The sequence below is a fragment of the Apteryx mantelli genome, chromosome Z, assembly GCF_036417845.1.
Source record: "Apteryx mantelli isolate bAptMan1 chromosome Z, bAptMan1.hap1, whole genome shotgun sequence".
Lineage (NCBI taxonomy): Eukaryota > Metazoa > Chordata > Aves > Apterygiformes > Apterygidae > Apteryx > Apteryx mantelli.
In genome coordinates this window covers 50,007,956-50,031,230 of record NC_090020.1, presented here as the reverse complement: position 1 = coordinate 50,031,230, position 23,275 = coordinate 50,007,956, and the positions used below count along the sequence as shown (strand labels likewise).

Sequence of the window (23,275 nt, the reverse complement as noted above, 5' to 3'; positions counted from 1 at the left end):
CAAATTTACAACTGTTTGCTTAGGATTCCTACAAAAACATTCTCATGATGTCTTGTGGACCAAGATGAGACTTTGCTATCAGTTAAGCAGTGATTCATAAATGTTACTGCTTATTATGTTTCTGTATGATACGTAAATCACTCATAATTTCACTGACCGTAGAGAATGGTCTTCTCCTCTCTGTAGTATTTCTGTCAGAGCAAAGTAGTAAGAGTCAGAGCAAGGAGCTAGTTGGGACATTTCAGTTGATTTTTTTTTAAGATGGCAAAAGGCCTTTTTACATTAAAATATAAAATTTTATTGAAAAAGTCAAACTTTCTGACAGACTGCATGGAAACTTAAGCAGTTCATTTGTTCTGTCTCCAGTGTTTGGCTTCTCGGTTTCTTTTGCCCTCCTCCTCCATTTCTGCCTTTTGAAAAAGAGGAAAACTGTCACTTTCTCCATGTTGGGACAGTGTTGACATGACAGTGCTTCTGTACAGATAAAATGTGTAGGGGACGCGTCTCAAAGGGATATTCCAAATTTCAGTTCCTCCTTGGAAAGCACTTTAATCGCCTGTGATATAGATGTGAAATACCACTTTTGCTAATGCCAGTGCTGACCAGAGGTACTTTTCAACCTGCTAATAATGAGCATCGGTGTAAAAGCACAGAGATGCCTGATTGCTAGCTGAGTAAATGATACGATGCAGTCGTCTCTGAAAGGTGATGAAAGGGAAGAGCTGTCTATTCTTTGCATGTTTTTTTTTTCTGGTTCTCCAGCACTTGAAAAAACTGCCCTGGAAATAATAATACTTCCTGGTGTCAGACAGCTTGGGAATCTGACAAAAGTCAGAGGCGAGGAGATGTCTTCCCCCCACCAGGCCCCTTGTCTTGATAACAGAGGAAAGCTCTGTTCCAGACCCAATTCAAAGTATTTATTTAATTACTGTATTTCTTTTAGATTGGACAAGCTGACTTCTAAGGCATACTGACTAATGTTTTCAGAAAGAAAAGAGCCCTGCCTTGCTAGATTATGTCTGTTGTGTTGGCGCTCACTCAACAAAGAAAAAGAATGGTAAAGGGCTGGAATTGCATTAGAAAATGTCCTCTCAGGCCAGCTTTCTGGGATAGCTTTGAACTCTCACTCATCATTATTTTATGCACCCAGTCTTCTTTGTGCTTGTAGAAGGGGGGAAAGCAAAATACATGAGACTTGCCTTTAGGATTTTTAATCAAAGCTGCAACTCTCCTGATTGCGGCAGTGGATTTTTGAGCTCTGAAGCAAGTGGGTAAATTAAAATCCCATGTTCCTGTGGGCTATGAACAGAGCTGCTTGAAATGCTCTTTAATGAGCAGAGCCTGTTCCCACTGTCGGAGCGGGGAAGCTCAGCCCATGCCGTGTGCAGGAACAGACAGGAGACCTCAGGCTGCGGGCACAGACTCGCAAATGGACCACGGTCTCCCTCCCGTGTGGGGCAGGGCCTCACCCGAAGCACCTGGAAGTCCTCAGGAAGTTTCCAATGGGCTTTCATCAGATCCAGCTAAGCAGGACTGAGTCCCAGAGAAACCAGTAATGCACGCAGCAGAGGAGGCAAAGCGCCAGTTGTGTCGAGAGGCCCCTTCCCCGCACATAGCACAGTCCCCCAAAATGCCAAAAACCAGCACAGGTGCATCTGCTCTCCTGAAACACTGTGTACCAAATTCAGCGTGAAAATAGGATGGACCACAAAGAGACTTCCCAGTTGGGTTCATAGCTTTTCTAACCCCCCCAACCCAAAATACTTCACTAACCACAAGGCCAAATTTGGAAGATTGTTCCCCTCCTCAGTCCCCTTTCTGCCAGACCATTTACACGCAATCGCCGCACTTGCGGGATCGGATTTCCAGCCAGAAGTTGTGCATCGACCGATCCGTCGCTGTGACTGCCCGGGGGCAGACAGCCCAGCTCGGGGCACCCAGTGCAAACCCGGGGCCGGGGCCGCCCGGGGGCTGGCAGGTTTCGGGCTGCGGGCAGGGCGGCGGCAGCCCCCGACGGGAGGGGAGAGGCGAGGGCGCATCTCCGCACCCCCGGGAGGAGGCTGCCCGCGCTCCCCGCTCCCTCTGCCCCCTCCTCCCCATCTGTTTGCTATAGGTGGCGGAAAGATCACGCTGTCATTAAAAGCACATCCCCTCCATTTGTGCCAGCGCCGGGAGGAGAGCGAGGGGGAAGAGGCACGTCGAGGCCGCAGCCCGCTGCCCGCGCTGCCGCTATGCGTGTCGCCGCGCCCGGCGGCCGCCGCTGCCCGCCCGCCCCGCCGGTGCCCGGCCGCTGACCGCCCCGCCGGGGCCCGGAGCCGCCCGCCCGCCCGCCGGCGATGGGGATGCTCGGGGTGAGTCGCTCGCCGCGCCCGGGCTGGGGCTGGGGCTGGGGGCGGCGGCGGCGGGGCTGGCTGCGCCGCGTCTCTTGCACCTGCCTTTCAAGCCGTGCTAGAGCGGCGCCCGGCGCCCCCGCGCTGGGGGCAGCGGCGGGGGGTGCGGAGCCGCACGCCGCTGCGCGCAGTCACGCAGGGCGCGGGGGGCGCCGCGGGTGCCGGGGGGCGCCGCGGGGCTCCCCCGCTCCGCGCCTCGGTCGCTGCCACCCCCGAAGCCGGCGGGAAGACCCGCGGGGGGCTGCGGGGGGCGCGGAGGGCGGCTTCGCCTCCCGAGAGCCACGGGCAGCAGCCGCGCCGCCGCCCCGCGCGCGCGGAGCCCCGCGCAGGGGCCGCTCACCATGTCCGTGCTGTCGCCCCCTCGCCCAGGTGCCCGCTCACTCGTGTCCCGGCCCCCGCGGGATCGCGGCGCAGCTCCCGCCGCCCTGAACCGCGGCGCCGCCGAGCTGGACATGCCGTGAGTAGCCACGTACCGCGGGGGCAGGTGTTAAATGCGCGGTGCCGGGACTTCTGCCCCCCCCCGTTACGAGGGCGCAGGGTAGCAGCGAGTAGGGACATATCGGGGGTTGCACGCCCGCGCTGCCGCCCCGGCGCGCGCGGAGGCAACACGCAGAGCAGAAGCAGTTCGTGCTGGGTTTCAGGGAACAGAGATTGTATCACCGGGGAGCAGTTAAGGCATCGCACGGACCTTCTACAAAATAAACCACAGCGTGTTTAAAACCCATTAATGCTTCTTGCATGTGTTTGACTTTTACCCACTTACATGTTCATTTAATTTCGCCTTGTTTTGGTCCTGTTCCCGGCGTGCCCCATCCGTAGCGGGGCCGAGCAGGCGGCGAAGGCGCTCCGGCCGCTCTTTAGAAACCATCGCTATGATCCCGGATCGGGGCCCCCGCTGCACCCGGTCTCACTTCTTCGCGGGGAGCGGCCGCGCAATCCCCGCTCTCCTGCGCGGGGCGCGGTGCTGCCGCGCGCCCCTGCCCGCGCGGGCGGCGCGCGCCCCCTGGCGGCGGCGCGGGGCGGAGCGCGCCCCCCTCCCTGGCGGATCTCGGCGCAGCCAATCGCGGCCGCGGGCTCCGCGCCAAGTCGCCGCGGGGGAACGCGGGCGCGGCTCTGATTGGCCGCGCCGCCGCGCACGGGCGAGTCACGTGGCGCGGCACGGCCCGGGGGCAGGCGGGGCCGCGGAGGCGCTGCGCGGCGCGGCGCGGCGCGGCGGGGCGGGGCGGGGCGGGGAGGAGGAACAGGCTTCCCGCAGCGCGAGGCGCGGCGCGGCGCGGCTCGCGGGCGGTGGGAGGGGGCGGGGCCTGGGCGGGCCGCGCCTATGGGCGCGGCGCGGCGCCTTGATGGACGTGGCGGGGGGCCAATGGGGGGCCGGGGCGGGCCAGGCCGTGAGCGGCGGGCGGCGGCGGCGAAGTGCAGTGCGCGGGGCGCAGCGGTGCGGAGGGCAGTGGGGTTGCGGGGCGCTGGGGGCCGCCGCCTCCCTTGCTGGGTGGGGCGGTCGCTCACCCGCGCCCTCCCTTTGTGCTTGTCTCTCTCTGCCGCCATGCCGCGCCGCGCCGCGCCCGCTCCGCTGTGGCCCCGCGGCCTCCGCCCGCGCCGCTAAAGCAGCAGCAGTAGCAGGAAGCAGCGAGGAGCCGGAGGGGGCGGCCCGCCCGCCGCCCCATGCCGCGGCCCCGTCCCGCCGCCTGCCCGCCCGCGATCTGCATGGACGGGCATGGGGAGAGCAGCGCCCTCCCGCGCCGCCGGGGCTGAGCCGCCGCCGCGCCGCCGCCGCGGGCCGCCCGCCGCCCTCGGCCTGCTCGCCGCCCTGGGGCTGCTGCTGCGCGCAGGTACGGCCGCCGCCGCGCAGCCTGCGCGGGCGCCGCGGGGCGGGCGGGGCGGGCGGGGCGCGCAGCGCGGAGCGGAGCAGCGCTTCGGGGGCGCGCTGTTTTCCTTTTTTCCTGTTTTCTCTCCGCTTTGAATAGCGGCGCTCTCCGCCGGCCTCACGGCGAGGGGGGAAGGGGGAAGGCGCCCCGCAGACCCGGCTCGCGTCTCCCTTTCGGCCAGAAGCCGCCTGGTCAGGTTTTAGTCCTGTGAAAGTGCTGCGCTGCGGCCTAAGTGCTCCTCAGTGCTTTCCGATCCTAATGAAATAAGCTGTCTGCTTAGGTGATTGCAAGGCTGGCTCGTCTGAATTCAGCCAAATTTCTCTTCGCTCCCCCAGTCAGACCGAGAGCCCCCCGAAAGCAGTGCAGCAAACTTCCCCAGAGCTGCAAGGGGCGCAGAGCGGCACATTTGTTATGCTATTTGATAGCTTGCCTTGCCCACCTAGGCTGATTTTCATGTGACTAAAATATTATTGCAAATCGTACCCTAAAGTGTAATAAAAGTTTTCGATGCATTGAAAGTCAGGCTCTGAACCGACTTGGCCTATTTCAGTTTGCTTGGTATATTTCTTCCTGGTCTGTGATCATGGTTTTGATTCCCCCCCCCCCTTTTTTTTCCTTTTGCAAAGCTGCATATCACTTGCACAAAGATCAAGTGAGAAACTTACTGCTTGCTCCAACACTTCATGATTGTGCTTGGCTACGGGTTAGAGACTTTTTCCTTTACCCTGTGTTGTCTTGGGATTTTGACAGGAGATGCACTTCATTGCCATTATAAATTCATGGATCGGATATTCTGGGTGCATTATGTGAGTTGCTATACAGGCAGCTCAGCTAGGGATGAGCAAAGAAACTGCTAATATACTCTCGTCACTGTGTGAATTGCAGAAAACAACTGCATTTAAAAATTAAAAGTCCTACGTTACTGTTCAGTCTTTTTTCACTCCCATGTCTCTGGCATTTACCAGTGTTGTAATTGGGCTGTTAAGACCAAACTGAGGCCAATCCTATTTTACTTTGAGGTCAGGAAGAAGGTGGGAGACAGTGTAGAGGGAGGGATTTGAGGGGAGGGAACAGAATAGCTGTAAAATATGCTGTATTTTCCTTTTCCCTTTGTTCACACTTCCATGTACTTTTCTAAGTATTTTTTTGTTGTTCTTTGTTTTATGACCATTTGGAATCATAAACGAATGTATACACAGCTGAATTTTATAGGTCATAAAAGGAACAAATAAGCACAGCATGTCTTTAGCACATAGTTCTTGGTGCTGGACAACTATTGCGTGAAGTCTTGCACGCAGTCTCTGTGCACTTCCATGTGCTGTAATGGCCGTCTTTGGCTGGGAGGAAACCTGATTTATCGTTTGACTGATGTCCCCCTCGTTTTAACCCCTGTGCAATGTGTGCATCTGCATTTCCTTTACTGCAGTGTGCAGCCCTGTTTGTTTTTTTTCTGCCCCTGGTGAGTTGCTCTGTGTAAAAGCTGCCCTCAGAAGCCTGGTGCGACCTGCCCCGAGAAGCTGGACGGATTTCAGGTCGTGACAGTGAAGGCTATGAAAGGGAGGGCTGTAAAAATGCCAGTTTGCTTGCTGGGATGGTAATTACATTTTCTTTGTGGAAATCGGGTGACCAGATAAGGTGCAACTGGTTTGTTCATGTAAACTGAACTGTGTAGCTCTTGCTTGAGTCTCATGAGTGCTTCAGGCTTTGGTTGTGAGAGGTTTTTTTCACCCCTTGTCTCATTATTTTCCGTAGGCTGTAAGAGGTGCTATCGCAGTGTTTGGATTCCCTAGCTGGCAACCTGAGCTTCAAACAGCTGTGGGTTTTCTTGCTATTTAATCACAGAAAGCAAGCAATGAAGCTTAAGTGCCAGGGAAGCAAAGCAAACTGAGTTTATGGCTTGCTTCCCTCTCCCTCTCCTGCCCCCCCCCTTTTTTTTTCCTGCTTTCTCGAAGAGGAGCTTTGATCCCTACTTCATTCAGTTGGTTTCTGTCTAGACCTGTACCACTTGCCTTCTTTTTCACATCCTTCTCAGGAACAGGATTCTGTTTAAAAAGTTTAGTAACGTGTCCTGTAAAGCACTGAAAGACTAAATAGAGACTTGCTTATTGACTAAGTGATTAACTTAAGCATAGAATTGCATCATCATCTTGATATCATCTGGAAAAGAAATGCTAGGCTCGTACTTGGCAGGAGTTAATGCTCTTAATCCATTACTTGCTATTGTCTAGATGGAAAATAAGTCATGCTTGGGTCATCTCAACCTTTGAGAGAGAGACGCTCTGTATTGCTATCTTCCACCTTCCCCTGCCAAATGCCACCCTCCCAGCCCTGTTTTCCCCACTATAGAGCGTTTCCCCAATGGGTAAGCCCTGTAAGTTGTCTTTAAGTTGTTTTTTTGCAGTACCTGTGGGCAGGAGAGGGGAGGTGTACGGATTGCAGTCCAAGAGACTTGCTTGATTTCTCTCTGCCTTCTATTTTGTGCATAGGTGACTGCCAGCTGCAAACACATTGTCGAATCCAGAAGTGCACCACAGACTTTGTGTCCTTAACTTCACATCTAAACCCGGCTCTCGATGGCTTTGATTTGGAGTTCTGCAAGGCCCTGCGGGCATACTCGGCCTGCACCTACCGCAACTCCAAAGTATGCCGGGGAAACCTCGTCTACCATTCTGTGGTGCTTGGGATCAGTGACCTCATGAGCCAGAGAAACTGCTCCAAGGATGGACCCACATCCTCTACCAACCCCGAGGTGATCCAAGATCCCTGCCACTACAGTGGCCACGCAGGAGCCAGGGACTACCGGGGAGGGGAGCAGACTTCTCCTCCAACTTACCTATTTTGTGGCTTGTTTGGTGATCCTCATCTGAGGACTTTTAAGGATCACTTCCAGACATGCAAAGTGGAAGGGGCTTGGCCTCTCATAGACAATAACTACTTATCAGTTCAAGTGACGAACGTGCCTGTGGTCCCAGGATCCAGTGCTACTGCTACGAATAAGGTATGGATTGCTCTTAAACACTGCGTACGCATACAGACAGAAGTGGAAGGCCGAGACAGTAGAGTGAGCCACTAAACCCTTACGAGTTAAGGGGTTGCAATAGGTTGAGAATGTTTTAGGCAGTAGTTTTAGGCACTTCTGTTTTGTGAAATTGCTTCTTTGCTGATTTCCTTAGAAACAACAAAACCCCTCAAAACAGCTTTTCTTCCACCCCCCACCCTCCAACCCACCCTGAAATATCACCAGAAAAACACTTAAGGAAACTAAACTGATACCTTAAAACAAGCATCAGCTTGCAGCATCTTGACTGCCCCCGCACTAAATGGAAATCCTAGGGTAGGAGCAAGGAAGGAGTGAGGATCTTTGCTTTCCATTAATTCTCTAAGTTGTACAGCCATGACAGTTGAAAACAAAAAGCACTGACAGAGTGGCACAACAGATTAGCCAGGCATTGAGGGTTCAGAGCAGAGACAAGAAGGAGAATTGCAGAGAATTGAGAGGAGATAGCCCAAAAAGCAAGGAGGGGGGGGGAAGACGACCTTGATGCCACGTGGCTGTTGGAGGGTCTTAGTGCCCTGGCTCTGTGAAGGAAGCAGCAGCCTGAAAATCCTACTGACAGTATATGTCCCTCTACAGACAGGCAAGACTTAAGATTTCTCTCTTCCCAACCACTTCAAGTGGTTACAGAAGAAATACATGCTCTAGTATTAATAGCATATGCCCTTTCTTTAAGAAAAGTACTTAGCTCTTCATGCCAAAGGCAGATAGCAGGTGTCCTTATAGGAAGAAAATGAGGAGGTATTAGGTCTGGGCCTGGCTGAAATGCCCTTAGGTTTACACCAGAAGCCAGGGGAGAAAAATATTTCTAACGTTTTCAGGTACCTTTTTATCATAAAATGAAATGATTCAAACATATGTGTGAAGCTGGTGCTGTCCCTCCCCCCCCCCTTTTTTTTTTTCAAGATAAAGTGGCGAGTTATAGCAACGTACTTAACTGTTGTAGGATCAGCTTGTGTTGGGGTATGCTACAATGTTCCCAGACCGTCAGCACTGGAAACTTCTCACTGTATTTCTATACATGGGAATAGGTTAGAGCCTACACATCTACCATGGAGGTGGCTGTGCTACTGCACATACTAATAATGAGAATCAGTCTTGCTATTTATTAAGTGCATCCTTGCTGAATACTGAGATGTTGTCTAATGTTGATGCTTATATGGGTGAGAGAACACTTTTTGCTTGGGTAATAAATCAAAATTTTTCGATTTGTAGGAGGCCAAAGGTTGGATTGATACATCAATGAAAACCAAAATCCCCTTGTCTCAACTTGTGCTTGTGCCAAACGCAGTGCCTAAATGAACTTGGAGGGAGTATAAAATGAGGGAATGAAGCTATCTGAAATAAACTTTGCAAAAGAGACTCGAGTCTCTTGAGAAATCTGTTCCAGTGGCTTTTTTTTTTTCTCTCAAGACTCTTAAATAAGGAATACAAGAGAAAGTTACATTGCATAATCTCAAAAGTTTTTATCCTCGGTTTTGTTAAAGTCTTGTAGAGTAGTCTTTGTTTCCTTGTTCCTGAGAGTACTGGAGGAAAAAGTGTGGAGAGTCTTTTTGTGCACAAATTGCGTGGGTGGCCAGGGTGTGATGGTAGGTGATCTTATCTTTACCCAGCCATATTCTAAAAATGATTGACTACAGTTGCATGTTATGTGGGAATATGTGTTCTCAAACAGATAACCAAGAGGATTTGAGGAGGTAAATGTCTGTACATAGTGCAGGGAAAAATGTGTTTTTAAGGGAGTACCTTTTGTCTATCTCTATTTCTAATCCCAATGCATCTGTGTTTTGTTTTTTTTGTTGTTGTTGTTTTTTCTCTTCTCTGATTGGCCTTCTGGAAAAAGCAGTAATAGATTTTTCACTTTTGCAATACTGGTATTAGATTTTTACATCCCTGCAGTCACACAAGTACAGTTAAGCGTGCAGAAGCAATTAAATGAAATAAGATGTAAGCTTTAGGATATTAGAAACCTCTAGCACCAATATCTGTTAAATGCATACAGTACTTGAGTGTTTTCTTTCTTGGCAGGTAATCAAACTTTTATCAGCCCACCTCTTTGTGGGAAATGAAGGTCGTGTTTTGCATGCACAAGTAACTTTTCAAGATAAGTTTTAATATCTCTAATGCATCCTTTTGATTTCTTTATGGAGCAGGCTGCTATAAAAGGTACAGAAGAGGCCTATTAAACCACTGCTGGATTGATTCATGTAACATTTTTTTTCTGCAAATGTTCCATCTTGGTTGTGATGGTGCTGCTGGTGCTTTGTTTATGTTATTTTGGGCATAGGGTAGCTTAAGATATGGCTTAAAGAGACAGCAAAAAAATAATTCCAGTGGTTTTCTTTATCTAGACAGTGTTTTTCCTAACTTAGAGCATGCAAGTAAGCTACCTACCTTCTCAGTAAGAAAACTTTTCAGAACCTTATCACCAGTCTTGTTGGGTTTTTCTTCATTGCAAACGTTTTAGATAGATGTTTAATTTTAACAGAAAATAATAACAAAGATTTATGTTGAACTTGAGTTGTGGAGAAGCCAAAGCAAATATCAAATTGCTCACTCTCCTGCTTAATCCTCTCTAAAGCAGACCTAGTAAAAGCAATGACAAAAAGTGTGGAAGCTTTAATTTATTTTTAATGCCCGTTTTTAGGGGAAATGATTTAAGGAGGTGTAGGAACAGAATATTGAATCTATACCCCACATGCAGTAATCCAACTTCCCCTGACTTCTGAAATGGTTGTTTCAAGGGGCATATCATCACTTAGCCTTGTAGATGGTTATCACCTTCAAATTTATCATGCCTTACTGGTGTTCAGAGTGACTTTTAAGGGAATCAGCAAAGAAGGGAGCATTCCGTGCAAAATAAAGTTGTCTTCTCACTCCAAAACCCATATGACTTGAATAACCCCAACAGTCTGAGGGCTATCCAGTAAGTTCATAAAGGGCAAGAGAACGTCAGGAGATTTTTAACAAGAATATGGAGAATAAAAGTATGTTTTTCTGCTTTCACTACGTGTCCGGCAGGAAAGAATGGAAAGCAGGAAAACTCTTCCTTTAATTCCTTAATTGGAAAGGTATGTCCTCCTGTGGGAGATGTGTGTTCATTCACAAAACGCTCTTGGCAGTTTGTTTGTAGGTGTTTTGCATATTTGTGATGCCAATAGTAAGGACATCTGTTTCTTCAGAGTGAACAAAGCTATTGTATATTCTGTGGTCTAGTTGAAACTTGCAACTGCACTTTCTTCTGAGCTTGTTTGATCTGTTTATGCCCCTTGGCATAGGATCCCAGGGCCTTTCAGATGGAGAATGAAGGATCACCAAGTAGCTGGGAAACAGATTTTCAGTATGAGCTTCGTGCAGGTCATTGGCATTTCTTTATTTGATTTCTGCAACTACAGAAGTAGAGGTCCCCAGGCTCTTGGGGATCTCCTGAGGATAAATGGCTATTTCAAGGGGCTGTAGAGGGCGTAGGTAGGACGGATATTGTATAATGCCTTAAATAGGACTTTTTCTTGTTTTATCGTGGGCTTTATTTGGAGGGGAACAAAGTCTTTGTTGTCTTTGACCAGTGTGACAGGTGTTCTGGATATCTCTAGCACAGTTATCCCTGAGTAGCAAATGAGGCAGAGGTGCCTGCACTTCCCTGTGGAAAACTTCCCTTCTTGTTTGCAGTGATCAGAAATGGACAAGGAGCTTTTCCTATCCAGGTGTTTTGTAGTGGATAGCTTGAGGGTGAGACATGGAGAATGGACACAGGGAGGGCAGAGAAAGAAAAACAGGCAGTGGAAAACCCAGAGCTTTTACTGTAGTGGGTTACTGGGCATAAAGCTTTGAATCTGGGAATAGACTGCATTAGCAGTGTAATGAAACATTGGGTAAGTGCTCTTTTTCCCAGAGTCAAAACACTTAGGTATCTCTTTTGCAGTCTGGTTTCTATTTTTGCAAGAGGAAATCATTGGACTGAACACCCTGTACTTACTCTCCTTTAAATAATTAATATTAAAACAGTCGTCTTCCAGTTACTGTTCAGTTGTGCTTCTGAGTGGGAGCATCAGATCACTGACCACGTGTGATTAATTTTCTCATCCTTATAGACTTTCTGCCCAAGATAAAGATGAACTTTAGCTTTATTTCTCAGAGGAGGTACATACTAACTTTTTGTTGAAGGACTTCAGTGGAAAAACTGCATCGTTCATGAGGTGGAGCGGATAACACATTAACTTACAAAGCAGTGTTTAGTTTTTGTTACTGAAGAGCGAGGAAGATTGCAAGCAGAAGGGGGGAATGAAGGACCCGGGGTCCTTCAGCCTGTGCAAGTTAGTGCTGTGCTTGGGCGTACAGTTGGGCACAAACTGGTTCAGCAAGTAGCTGTGGACAGCGTGAAAGTGTAGGTGCCAAAGCACTTTCTGTATATTTGGGATGTTTCTAAAAGGCTGAGGCTTGCCAGCACCTTTAAGACAAGGGCGCTGTTCTTCATATCAAAAGCCACCCAGCTGTGCTTAAACGAGATGGCCTGTGGTTGACTCTCCAGACAGCTAGTCGTTGAATCTCCCCTGTGAGCAGTGTTCGACCTGGAATTAGGGCAGACTCAAACCTCTTCTCATGGTTAAACATGAAAGGTTTTGTCTTAGGATCTCTTCAGTATATTTCAGTTTTAAAGTCTACCTCTGCTGATGTGTTTTATCTATTATCTATATTTTTTGGATCACTTGTCCTCATGAAAAGATGAAGGTGGGAGAAATAATATGCTTATGAAAGAACCCAGAGTGGTCATGGCCACTAGTGGTGGCTAGTTCATAGCATGCTGAAAACAAGTAGGCTTTTCTGTTAGGAATAAAACTGAGTGATATAGAAGCGGTGGAAAAAGGACCTTGGCACTGTCCTGGCTGGAAGGCAGGAGGTGAATGTAGTCTTGAGGCCAGCTTCTTGGGCAGAGGCTGAAGCAGAAGAAACTGTCTGCCAGAAGCTCTGTTTTCTCTGCTAGTGAGATTCCTGTGTATTAGGCAGAAGATGCAAATAAATTCTCCTTGGTTTTGTGTTTGTTTTTGGAACTCAGACTTACCTAAAATGAAGGTCTGCATTTCTCCCAGATGTGATCTCTCAGGTCTTTGGCCTCTGCTCTGTGCTTTTGCCTTTAGCACTTTCACAGCGATCTCCTCCTCCGTAAGGAAAGCTCGTTTAGTCCTGTCACAGACACGTTTAGCATGTGCAGAGCCGCCTTCGGTCATATCAATGTGCTATGTTGGTTTGGATGGACTCATAAGAACAGCAGGGGACACAGCAAAAATACCACAGTTTTCCTGGGCACAGGCAATTTACTGACTTTGGTGATTTGCCGACTTCATCAATGTAAAGATAAACAATCCTGTTTCCTGGTGTTCAGGACAGCGTGGCATTACTAGAGGTTGTTTTCTAGGATAAGCTATGGCAGTTTGTCAGGTGCTAAACTGTCTGTCTTTCTCTGTTTCTGGAACTGCTGGAGAACTGTTGCTGGAGTTTTGGTGTCTTGAACCCCTTCGTTTAGGGAGCAGGAGAGGAGGAGAGAGCATGCACGCATATGTCTCAGCAGTATCTATCTGACTGTCTTCATAGCTCTGGGGGTTTCTTGGAGGCAGAAGGAAGGAGAATAAAGTAGTGGATAAAGATGGCAGTTTTTTCTCAGACATGGAGATGTGAGTTAAATGTTAATGTTGTGCATTTAAACAGGATCTACCTGCCTGTTACTATATATGCTTTACAGACTCACTGCAGGGGAGAAGAGCCCTTCTCCTCCTTGGATTGTCCACCAGAAAAAAGATGGAATATTTTAGCTACTATTCCCATTGATTAAAGGATGTTTAACTATGATCAAGTTCTGGATAGTTTTGAAATTAATCAATAGTAGATGCTAGATGTTTCTGGAGTTATTTATAAATGGTGACCTTCTCACTGAACCACATCTGAGAAATGCTTTCCTGAGTGATCTTGGGTTTCTTTTTGGAAATCTTTTCATGCTAAACTCTTTCTTTCAGACTGACTTCTTCTTTACTTCTGTTCTGCATGGGATCCCCATACCTTGCCTTCCCCTTTTCTCCCCAACATAAGACTGTAGCATGTCAGGGTGAAAGGTGGGATGCTTCTGTAAGTGACTAGCGGGCTGAAGAGGGATTGGTATATTTAGTTTTGTAATGCCCCCAACAACTCTTGCTTCTGAGAACTTGGTCCCAGCAACATCACTGAGGCAGTCTCCTCTAAATCTTTTTTCCTCCGAACAGTTTGATTCCTGTACCCCTTCCAATGTGCCTGAAAGGAGCAAAATGTCTTTCAGGCATATGCCTCTAGCTTCCGTTCTTGAGCTATGTCTACTTTAGCAAGTAGTGCGCTGCAAAAGGGGTGAATGTGTGCAGGGAAACAGTTTGTGCTGAGAATTACGTGTCTGCATATAGGTATTTCAGGGGAAGAGGTCCTACTTTGGATGAGCTGTAGTGCTGTCCGATGGACTGAGTAGTCATTAGCATTTGGAGCACATCTTTTGGTTTTGTTTCATCCAAAAAGACCTGCTATGCGTATAAAAAGGAACTACTGTGTGGTGTAGCTTTAAATGAGTCTGAATGAATCCTTGTTTCCGAATGAGTCCTTACAGTTTTCCTTTATTAAATCTCTACTTCCACCTTTCAACACTGCTTTATTATTCAAGTGGTATCCTCTGGGTGGTACTTGGTTTCTAAGATAAACTTTCTACATGCTTTTCACCTGTTGCAGGTCTCCAGAAAGGGAAGCTGTGAAAATTTCAGTTAGAGATTGGGAGGTCATTTAATACATTATGCTTTCAACTTTCCTGTATATGTGAACTGCAAAAGCTTTTTGATGGACTCTCGGAAATTTTATGCATGCTATGCAGTTGTCTACCTATGGACTTTTAATAGCTGCCTCTGACAGATCACTTGTTAAGTCATTCACAGGCCTCCCAGGCATCGTTGAAGACCACTGGTCTAATATCAGAACACCTCTTGCTGAAACATCTTTCCCGCTTATTCTCCAGTGCTTGATGAAATCATTATTAAACCATCAGCGATGTGTTTCTCTTCAAACATAATCCTTCCCCATCTTTTCCCATAGACTGAAATGGTGCGTAATGAAGCATCTGAATGCTTTCTCCTGATGCCACTGGGGCACGCGCTTTAAACTGCAGACCTGTACTGAAGGTCAAATGTAAGCAGCAAAGTGTTTTTTCTGCTGCCTCAGAGTGCCCTCTCAGCAACCTGCGTGTCCTGCTGTACCTTGCTCAGACGTCCAGGGAGGTCACTAGATAGGCCCGTGATGGGAACTCCTCTACTTCCATGCTGCTCTGTTAGCCACAGAAATGCTCAGTGGCAAACTCTCATGTCATAAGAAACACTGTAGGGGCTGTGTTTCAGTGTGCATATCTACTTTTTGAGTAGGCAGTTTACAGTTGTTAAATACTTGCATAAACTCCTTGTTACAATCAATGTTCCCTGCCTCTCTAACTAGCTTTTCTTGTTATGTACCTGAATGCTGACTGTAACCTCTCCAAGACAGGTGTTGTGGTCTTATATGCTGGGAGTAGTAACTGGGAAGGAGGGGGTGGTTCTCTGAATTTTAGTAGCGCTGTGAGACCTCAACAGTGTTGAGGTAGGTTCTGCATGAGCACATGGTGATGCAGATCCTCACCTGAAAGTACAACCCAGTCAAGACAAACATAGGGGGAGGGAGGTCGGCCTGGGGACTATCCCACTAAAATTGTGAGTGAAACTGGGCAAGATCAAAATCTTTCCAAACCTAATAGAAACCTTCTTTCCTTCTATGTTTAAAAGAATAAAAATAAAAGTCAGATTTTTCCAGATTCATTGCCTGTTCAGTAAGTAGTGTTACCTTCTTGCCATCATGTTTGCGTTTTCTAAGTCTGAAGCCTGACCTAATTCTAGGCAGGCTTTGTCTGAACTCTTTCCTCAGGAATTTTGCCTGTAGTAGGTGTAGAAGACTTGGATGCCTGAAGCTGTGTTTCTAGATATGGGAGTTGGATTTGTGTTTTATGGTTGTGGGTGGGCTAGACTTCAAGGAAAGAAATATTAAAAATGAATGAGCAGAGCCAGAGTAGCTTGGGCACAGAGGAGAAAGGAACGTTAACAAAGGCATTGATGTTTTAAATGGACAGCAGTACTGTCCATCAATAATAGATGGAGTGGTACAGTGCAAATGTGCCAAACTGAGTTATTGCTTACTTGTTCAAACTAATCCATATATTGCAGTAAGGATTCACAGATCCCTGGTTTTACTGGTCTGGCCTGTGGATCAGACAGCAGTGGCAGGAGAGAAAACGCAACATCCAAACTGACTGTCTTGAGCCACAATGTTTAAATACAGATCTGTGTCCTTAGCAAATCTTAATGGTCTTCTTGCTGATTCTCTGTCAGGAGCATCCTTGCAAGAGGCCTTCGTTCCCTTAGGGCCTTCAGCCCTTGCTCAGCGTGTGGCTTTATTGCAGGTCTTGCCCAGGGCGAAGGGCTCTGCCCTTCCTCGCTTTCCCTGACACCGCGTGCCTTTTCCCCTTGCAGGGGAAGGTATGCTGGAGAGGGGCATCTCGGTGGCTGTCCTTATTGCTTCCTCTAAAATCTTGCCAGCTCCCTTGCTTAACTGTTACAGCAAGTAGCCAGTTCTGTGTCTCATTAAAACCATGTGTAGTGTTAACTCCAGGCTTGCTCAGGTGCTGAGCAGCCTGATGGGGCTTTGCCCCTGCTGGCATGTAAATCACTCTTCCCTTGTGGAGCAGCACAAATGTGCTGGAGGAGTCAGGAGCGCTTTGTTATCTGAGCAGCCCAAGTTAGAGATCTATTTTATTGAAACTGTGTTATATAGAATATAAGACCTGACTTAGGGAATGAGGCCCTGGATGATGTGCAGAGCATGCATCAGACAAAGCTCAGGTGTCTCCTCTCTGGGTTGCTGGCCTTACTTTGCAAAACAGTGATATGAGGTGGTCTCTACAGCAGGAAAGGCACTGAACTTTTGAGGAAAAATACTTGTACATCGTCTAGATTTTGGTCAAAGATCTTCAAGCTCAGCTGTGGCCCACAGATATGAGTTTACCAGATTGCTTGACTGCAGCTGGTCTCAAGCTAGCTGTATAACTGATTAAAGCAAAGAAAAACCGTTGGAAAGTTCCAGTCAGACAGCACCAGTGGGAACATATGGAATTAAAATAGGGAGTACTCTGTGTGTGTGTGCATGTGAGAGAGAGAGAAAGACTGACAGAGTCAACTAACCAGGACAAACCAAACATTAAAAACCAATGTAATACTTTTTAGTGTATGTCTGCATATTTGGGGAAGTTGTTGGGGTGGGAGAAGGGAGGAAGAGGTGCTAGAAGTGAAGACTCCTGTCTTTTACAGCTGGTATGGAGAGGTGAGACTAATGAGGGTAGAGGTTTTTTTCGAATTGTCTGTAATCCAGCTGTTTATTTAACCTCCAGCTCTTATTTCAAAGCGGAGGGGCAAGAAACTAAAGCTTTTGTGCAGAAGTGTGCTGGTTAACTGAAATTAAAACATGCGAGGTTGCCATAAATTTTAAGGAAAATGCTAATGTTAGTTTGAAAATATTTTCTGACATGCTTTGGAGTATTCTGAATCTTATAGCAGTGTGCTTAAATGATGGTCTGTAAGTAGATTTGATGTAATCAGTCAGTCAAGGGCAAAATAATGATTAAAATCCCCATTTCTAGTGCCAAATACCCTTTGACCTTTTCAAGAATTTACTATTTCCTCCTCTCTGAAACTGTAAAAGAAGAAGCATCTCTGTTTCTAATATTTATATTGTCCCTTCAATACACATTTTTTTTCAAAAAGCCACTAGACACCTCAAGCTCAGTCTGCCAAATAGCCTAATTATCTCCTTCAAGTAAGACCGGAGGACCTACTGTTTCTATTGTGGTTTATTCAAATAAGTGTAAAGCTTTAAAAAGCAAGTCATAATCTTAAAAGAACAAGTAGTTGGTTTATATTCCTGGTTTGTGTTGCAGGTCACCCTTCAAAGGCATGTCTTTGGGTGTCTTTCAGTCGCGCTTTGTTTCTCTGTTGGCACGTTCTCTAGCAGCAGCAGACTGGAAGTGTCAAATCCCCCAGTTCCTAGGACTAAGAGATCCAGGAGCTGTAACCAGTTACTTGACTAGTTGTTTTTCCTGGTTACTGCATCTCATCTCACTGCTTGTTGTATTGTAGCAGTGAACACATCAGTGCTTTAACAGTATTCTCAACACAGCTAATCCTGGCAAAATTTCTAAGAAGTGTGAAACACTCCGACAAGGGTTGGTCATGCAGTCACTGTCAGAGGCAAGATGGGAATATTGGGAGTGAGGGAAACCGAATGCTCCAGTTCCTTTCTGTGCTTTCACACAGTCTTGTTCCACAGTTTTGCCATAGCAGCCAGCAGTGTGGGAATTATTTGGCATGTATACATCCCTGCGATTGCAGGATGCATTCCTGAGTGTTAAGAAACCATCAGGCAGGAGGGAATTGTGATGCTTAATTAAATATACAGCCTTTTCCTTTCCTGACCTTGTTGCAGTTGCCACATGCTAATAGTCTTGCTTCCAGGCCAAGTTAAGAACAAATTTAACAATTGCCATCTGGTAAAATGTTGCTTTTTGAGTATATATGCAGACTGTTCTCTGCTTTAGGCATGAGTGGGGACAAGCGTCAAGCTCTGAGCTTAGTGGGCAGTCCCAGATAATCACAGCTGCAAAATGGAAAAGGGATTGAAATGTGTATTTTTATTTCCATGCTGTCTAACTGCTTTTTTCTCTACCTCCTTCCCCCTTCCAGATAACTATTATCTTTAAATCGTACCAAGACTGTACAGATCAGAAAGTATATCAGGCAGTGACTGATGACTTACCTGCAGCCTTTGTGGATGGCACAACAAGCGGAGGTGATAGGAACACCAAGAGCCTGCGAATTGTGGAGAAAGTCGGTGGCAAATACGTCGAAATGCATGCCAGGTACATTGGGACCATGGTGTATATACGCCAGCTTGGGCGCTACTTAACACTGGCCATCCGCATGCCTCAAGAGTTGGCTATGGCCTATGAGGAGAGTCAGGACCTGCAGCTGTGTGTGAATGGTTGCCCATCAAGTGAACGTATCGATGATAGCGGCCACTTGCCGCTGCCTGTGATGGGGCAGTTACTGCCCCAGGCAGCCACTGCTCATCCCCGCTCCATGTACACACTGGAAACTGCCACCACCAAATGCCATGAGAAGATGCTGGTGAAGGACATCTATTTTTACTCATGCGTGTTTGACCTGCTCACCACTGGTGACGCTAACTTCACGGCTGCTGCTCACAGTGCCTTGCAGGATGTGGAAGCATTGCACCCCAGAAAAGAGCGCTGGCATATCTTTCCCAGCAACGGAGGTGGTGCCGTGAGCAAGGGTAGCAAATTGTTTGTCAGTCTTGGACTTGTGTGCTTGATCCTTGTTGCGTTTTTGTAGGTTTTTTTGTCTATAACAAAGTTTTGAAATATATATTGTCATAATATATTGAGTAAAGATGAGTATATATGTATATACCATGTATATGAAGGGATGTTTTGTCTTGGGACACCCACCAGATTGTACATATTGTGTTACTGTTTTCATGTATGTTGGATGTAGTATTCTTTGTATCTATTTGTTTTGCAGTTGGTGAAATGTTTTATAATGTCCCTGCATAGGGACCTGATAGAAAGCACTTTATTTTTTATATATTAAATATTTATGTGTGTATCTGAGTAATTATGTATTACACATGTACATACAATACCCCGTGCTCCCTCTAAGTACTACTTTGTTTTAAAAAAAATTTTTTAATATTAAAATTTTTTTTCCTGTCCTTCCTCTTACTGTAGAGGTTAGCACCTCTCTTTTCCTACAATCACACTGGTGATTTGTTGCATTCTCTAGTTAAAACCAATTAAGAATGGAATCTTATTCTGTCCCTTAAACAAATGCTCCTTCCTTCTTTGGAGGGAGCTCAAAAGACCACCTAGTATAACTCTGCTTCTGCTATGCACAGCGTTTATGTTGCAGAGACTTGAAATACAAAACCACCTTTGTAATCCTGACATCTTCTAATTCCATAGCATGATTTTCAAACGAAGAAAAGTACTTACACCATCCCTCTGTGAATGCAGTGGAGTGAGGCTTATGTAGCTTGATAGAAGCACTGGAGAGTTGACTTCTAAAGCTACTTTGCCGTGGTGGAGGGAGAAGGAGTTTATTCACGGAGTGTATTTTTACAAAGACTATTCTGGCTGGATTAGGCACTGTTGATTGGTAAGGACAGCAGTAGTCTTTTCTCAGAAAAACTAATTAATTGCCCATTTGGATGGGTAATTGCATAATATGTTGTTCTGGAAAAACATTAGAAGAAAATAGCCTGAGCTGAGGTAAGGCTGAAGATAGCATTTTATTCTAGGCTAGACTGCAGGTATCTCTTTGGGCAGCTTGTTCTGTCTGTGCAATTTGATGGTGCTGTTTCAGATGAATTAGACTTGTGGATTTACGCTGTGTCTGGTAATGTGGTTCCTGCTGTTTCACCTGATGGGGTGAGGAGATTCTCCCTATTCTTCGTGTGGCTGGGCTTCCTCACTGGTGCACTGAATTTAAAGATCTTACGGCTGAAAGCTGGTGGAGAAGCCTAGCATTGCAGTACTGATGCACACACTTAATACATAGGCACCAAGTGCTAGTTAATTTCCCCTGTCCATGGATCCCATGAATATATATATATATATATATATACACTTATATATATGTATACTAGTATTGAATTGTGAGCCCCTCAGATAAGTAATATTTCAGAAATGTAGTACTTCCTTTAAAAAGTTTTCATTTTCTTGTTCCTGCTGTGGGATTTCTTGAGAAAATGTTATTTGCACATGTTCGTTCTTGAAGTCTACCATAGCCAAGAGAGCTGTAGTTAATGCCAAACATGTGGATATTTTGAAGCTAGTGAATGGTCTCTGGGGAGAACTTAAGCTTAGAGGGAGCACTGATTTTCACAGACACTCCGAATGGCTGTCTTTTAGAAGGCTGCAGATTTTATTTTCATGCTTGGAAACCCTACAATGTGTCAGTCTTTGCAAAACCTTTTAGATGTGGTTCATGAATATACCAGTAAGTATATGTTTATGTAAAAGAGTGACTGTGCAGTGTGTAAATACTTTAAATTATTACGATAGAAGAATAAAGTTGCCTACCCCTCTGAGGAACGTCTGTAACGTGGTGTTAGTGACCCCTGGTGGGGTGCAGAGAAATTGGGGATGGGGGCTGTGCACCGGGCAAGCAGTCTGTAACCCAGGGCCCCGTATTTATTTCCTAGGCATCACTTGCTGCGTAGGAACGTGCTGAATGCAATTGCCATACTTTCTTGCAGATGCTTACTTCCCTCTTCTAAATTAGCTGTGTGGTGAAATTTATGATCAGCAGCTGCAAAGCAGGCCAGTTTATTGAGGAGACAGCGTGTGGGAAACCGGCGGCAGGAAACATCCACTCTGGATCCCACTTGTACGCTCTTCCTTGCAGTATTTGCAGAGATATTTAGAAGAGCTTAGACACAGTAGTCTGATTTTGCTGTGGCTGTCTTGAAAAAGGTTATGAAAATCCTGTTTTCAGGTTACTGGATAACTCTCAAACCAGAAGGACCTTGGGAGAGAAAATTAATTGCTGTAAAACTGAAGAGGAAATTGAGGGATTGAAAGAATAAATGGTACAGAAGAGTCTATAAGATTACAGAAGTTTGTATAACAAAATGATGTGTTAAGCATGCATGGGAGCTTTAATATTTCAGCTGCAAGGTTAATCACTTAGTACAAAGGTAAATTGAAACTGCCAGTGCTTAAAACAGGTTATATCACACACATACCAAGCAAGATAGACCTAATGAACACAACTTTGAATGTCTTTTTTTTTTACCTACAGCTAGAATTAGGAGTGGGGGAGGAACAATCTTAAGTGGTAGATATGTCACTGAAATGCTCTGTGGAAGCAAATGGCTGTAGGAAGATAAAGGGAGTTTTAAATACATGTTTAATGTGTACAGAAGGAGGCCTTCATTTCTGTAAGAGTTTATTTTCAGATGTGTTGGTTTACCACTGTAAGCTCCGTGGAAGGCAATATAGCATGATCATCGGTATTTTGATGCAACAACTACTAAATTATTGCTGAAGATATCTGTTGGCCTTGGTTTTAACAAAAAAAATAGCCAGTGCATTAGATGTTAGTGGCTTATTCAAAAGATTATTTTAAGTCTCTTCTGTAGCATTTCTAACCAGAGTATCTTCTAACCCTGTACTAATATAGCCTGTTAAAAGCAGCTGGGGCTAAGTCTCTGTTTATAGCTGTGGAGACTGACAACGTCCCTGGGACACAGGCAGCATGTCACGGCAATGTGCAGAGAGCCCGGTGCTCGAGCGTTCATCTTCGATGCACATGCAGCTCTTCAATACTGGAAATAGTGCACTCAATGGACTGTCAAGCCAATGCTGCTTTTCTCTCTCTGTCACACTCCACTTCTGAAAAACCTGTCTGGAAGAAGGAGCTGTATAGAGCAAATACGAAGTGGGGCACAACCTGAAGGTGAGGAAAAGCAGGGCCTGAGCACAACCTGCCGCTCTGCCATGTTAATTCAGGGCCCTCAACATGCAAGCACAGCAGTGCATCTTGTTTCAAACAGCTGCTGTCTTGCAAGCAAATAGATCCCCAACTATTTATGTTTGCATATGTAAAAATTATGGATACCGTGCATTTGTTTTATGGTTATTGAGGCTGTGGGAGCAGCTATTTACTTATTTACACTCCTACATTAAGCAAGCAGTGTTGCAAGCTCTGTAACACCTAATGACTGCCTCTTTAGGGGACATGTTCAGAAAAATCTCATTGTGGCTTGTGGGTTTCCTCTCTTTTGTCAGGCTTCTAGTAGCGTTTCAAATCTTGTGCTCATTTTCTTCATATAAGTACAGCTAGGGTATTGTACACTGAGGTTTTCATGCTTTGGGTTATTTTAATTCCCATCTGTGTCTTGACTGATAAACAATATTTCTTTCTCTTTCCCAATTCTAGGCATTAAAGAATGCTGTCTATATAATGCCCAGATCTGACTCGTAATGACTTGATTTTTTTAAAAAAAAAGCTATTCAGTGCTGTTTACAAGATAAACTTTCTCTGTGTCGTGATAGTTCTCTCCAGCTATATTCAAAACAAACGAGAGCTGTGTGTGTGTGTCAATGTTGTTCTTGAGATTTTATCATTAATTAGCTTGTTTTGGAAAGCAACATAGCCACAGATCAAATACAAGTATGCAGGTAAATTTATTGTAATGTTGATGGAAAACAATTGCATTTAATCTGGTTCAGAATTCTTTTAATCTGACTGTGTTTGTAAATTATTCTTCATTGAAATTAAAAGCTGTTGATCAGTAAATCAACTGTGAAAAGTAAGATTGATTACAGGGTCGGATACGTACAGGGGTAAGCCTCAGAACTAATAACTAGATATAAAAACAACGTGCAGTATGTGCATTGCCAGTAATATTTATTTATAGGAATTATTTTCATGAATACTGTGATTTTAAAGCTTGATTTCCACTTTTTTATATACCATAAGAGTAGGAAAATAATCCCTTAAAAATACAAAGTACATACTTCATGTTGATTTTAGTATGTGCTGAAGGCTGGGTCTACAAAGGATTTTATATGCTCTGGTATGTGAAGTGTTTAAATCCAAAACTGAGATTCACAGTACAGGATCTAGGACTCCAGGATCCCTGTCTCACTCTATTAATCCACTGACGTCCCCCAAGGAATCTTTATTTTTGCTGCTGAGCAGAGAAAAAAGTCTTGAGGGTGATGCCTTCACCCTAGCCAGATTCACAAGTCAGTCATTCAGCTGCCTAATTTACTTGCAGGACATTTTTGGCAGGTATTCTACCTGATT

The 23,275-nt window shown here is 46.0% G+C and overlaps 1 protein-coding gene across 1 annotated transcript; it reads left to right on the top strand.

Annotated features, from left to right (window-relative positions):
* The first annotated feature begins 3,799 nt into the window (after positions 1 to 3,799).
* On the top strand, positions 3,800 to 22,762 carry RGMB (repulsive guidance molecule BMP co-receptor b). The gene is made up of 3 exons (XM_067315459.1): positions 3,800 to 4,219; positions 6,742 to 7,253; positions 18,125 to 22,762. Exons 1-3 carry the CDS (start codon positions 4,105 to 4,107, stop codon positions 18,791 to 18,793), a joined length of 1,296 nt encoding a protein of 431 aa, XP_067171560.1. The 5' UTR covers positions 3,800 to 4,104; the 3' UTR covers positions 18,794 to 22,762.
* The last annotated feature ends 513 nt before the right edge of the window (positions 22,763 to 23,275 follow it).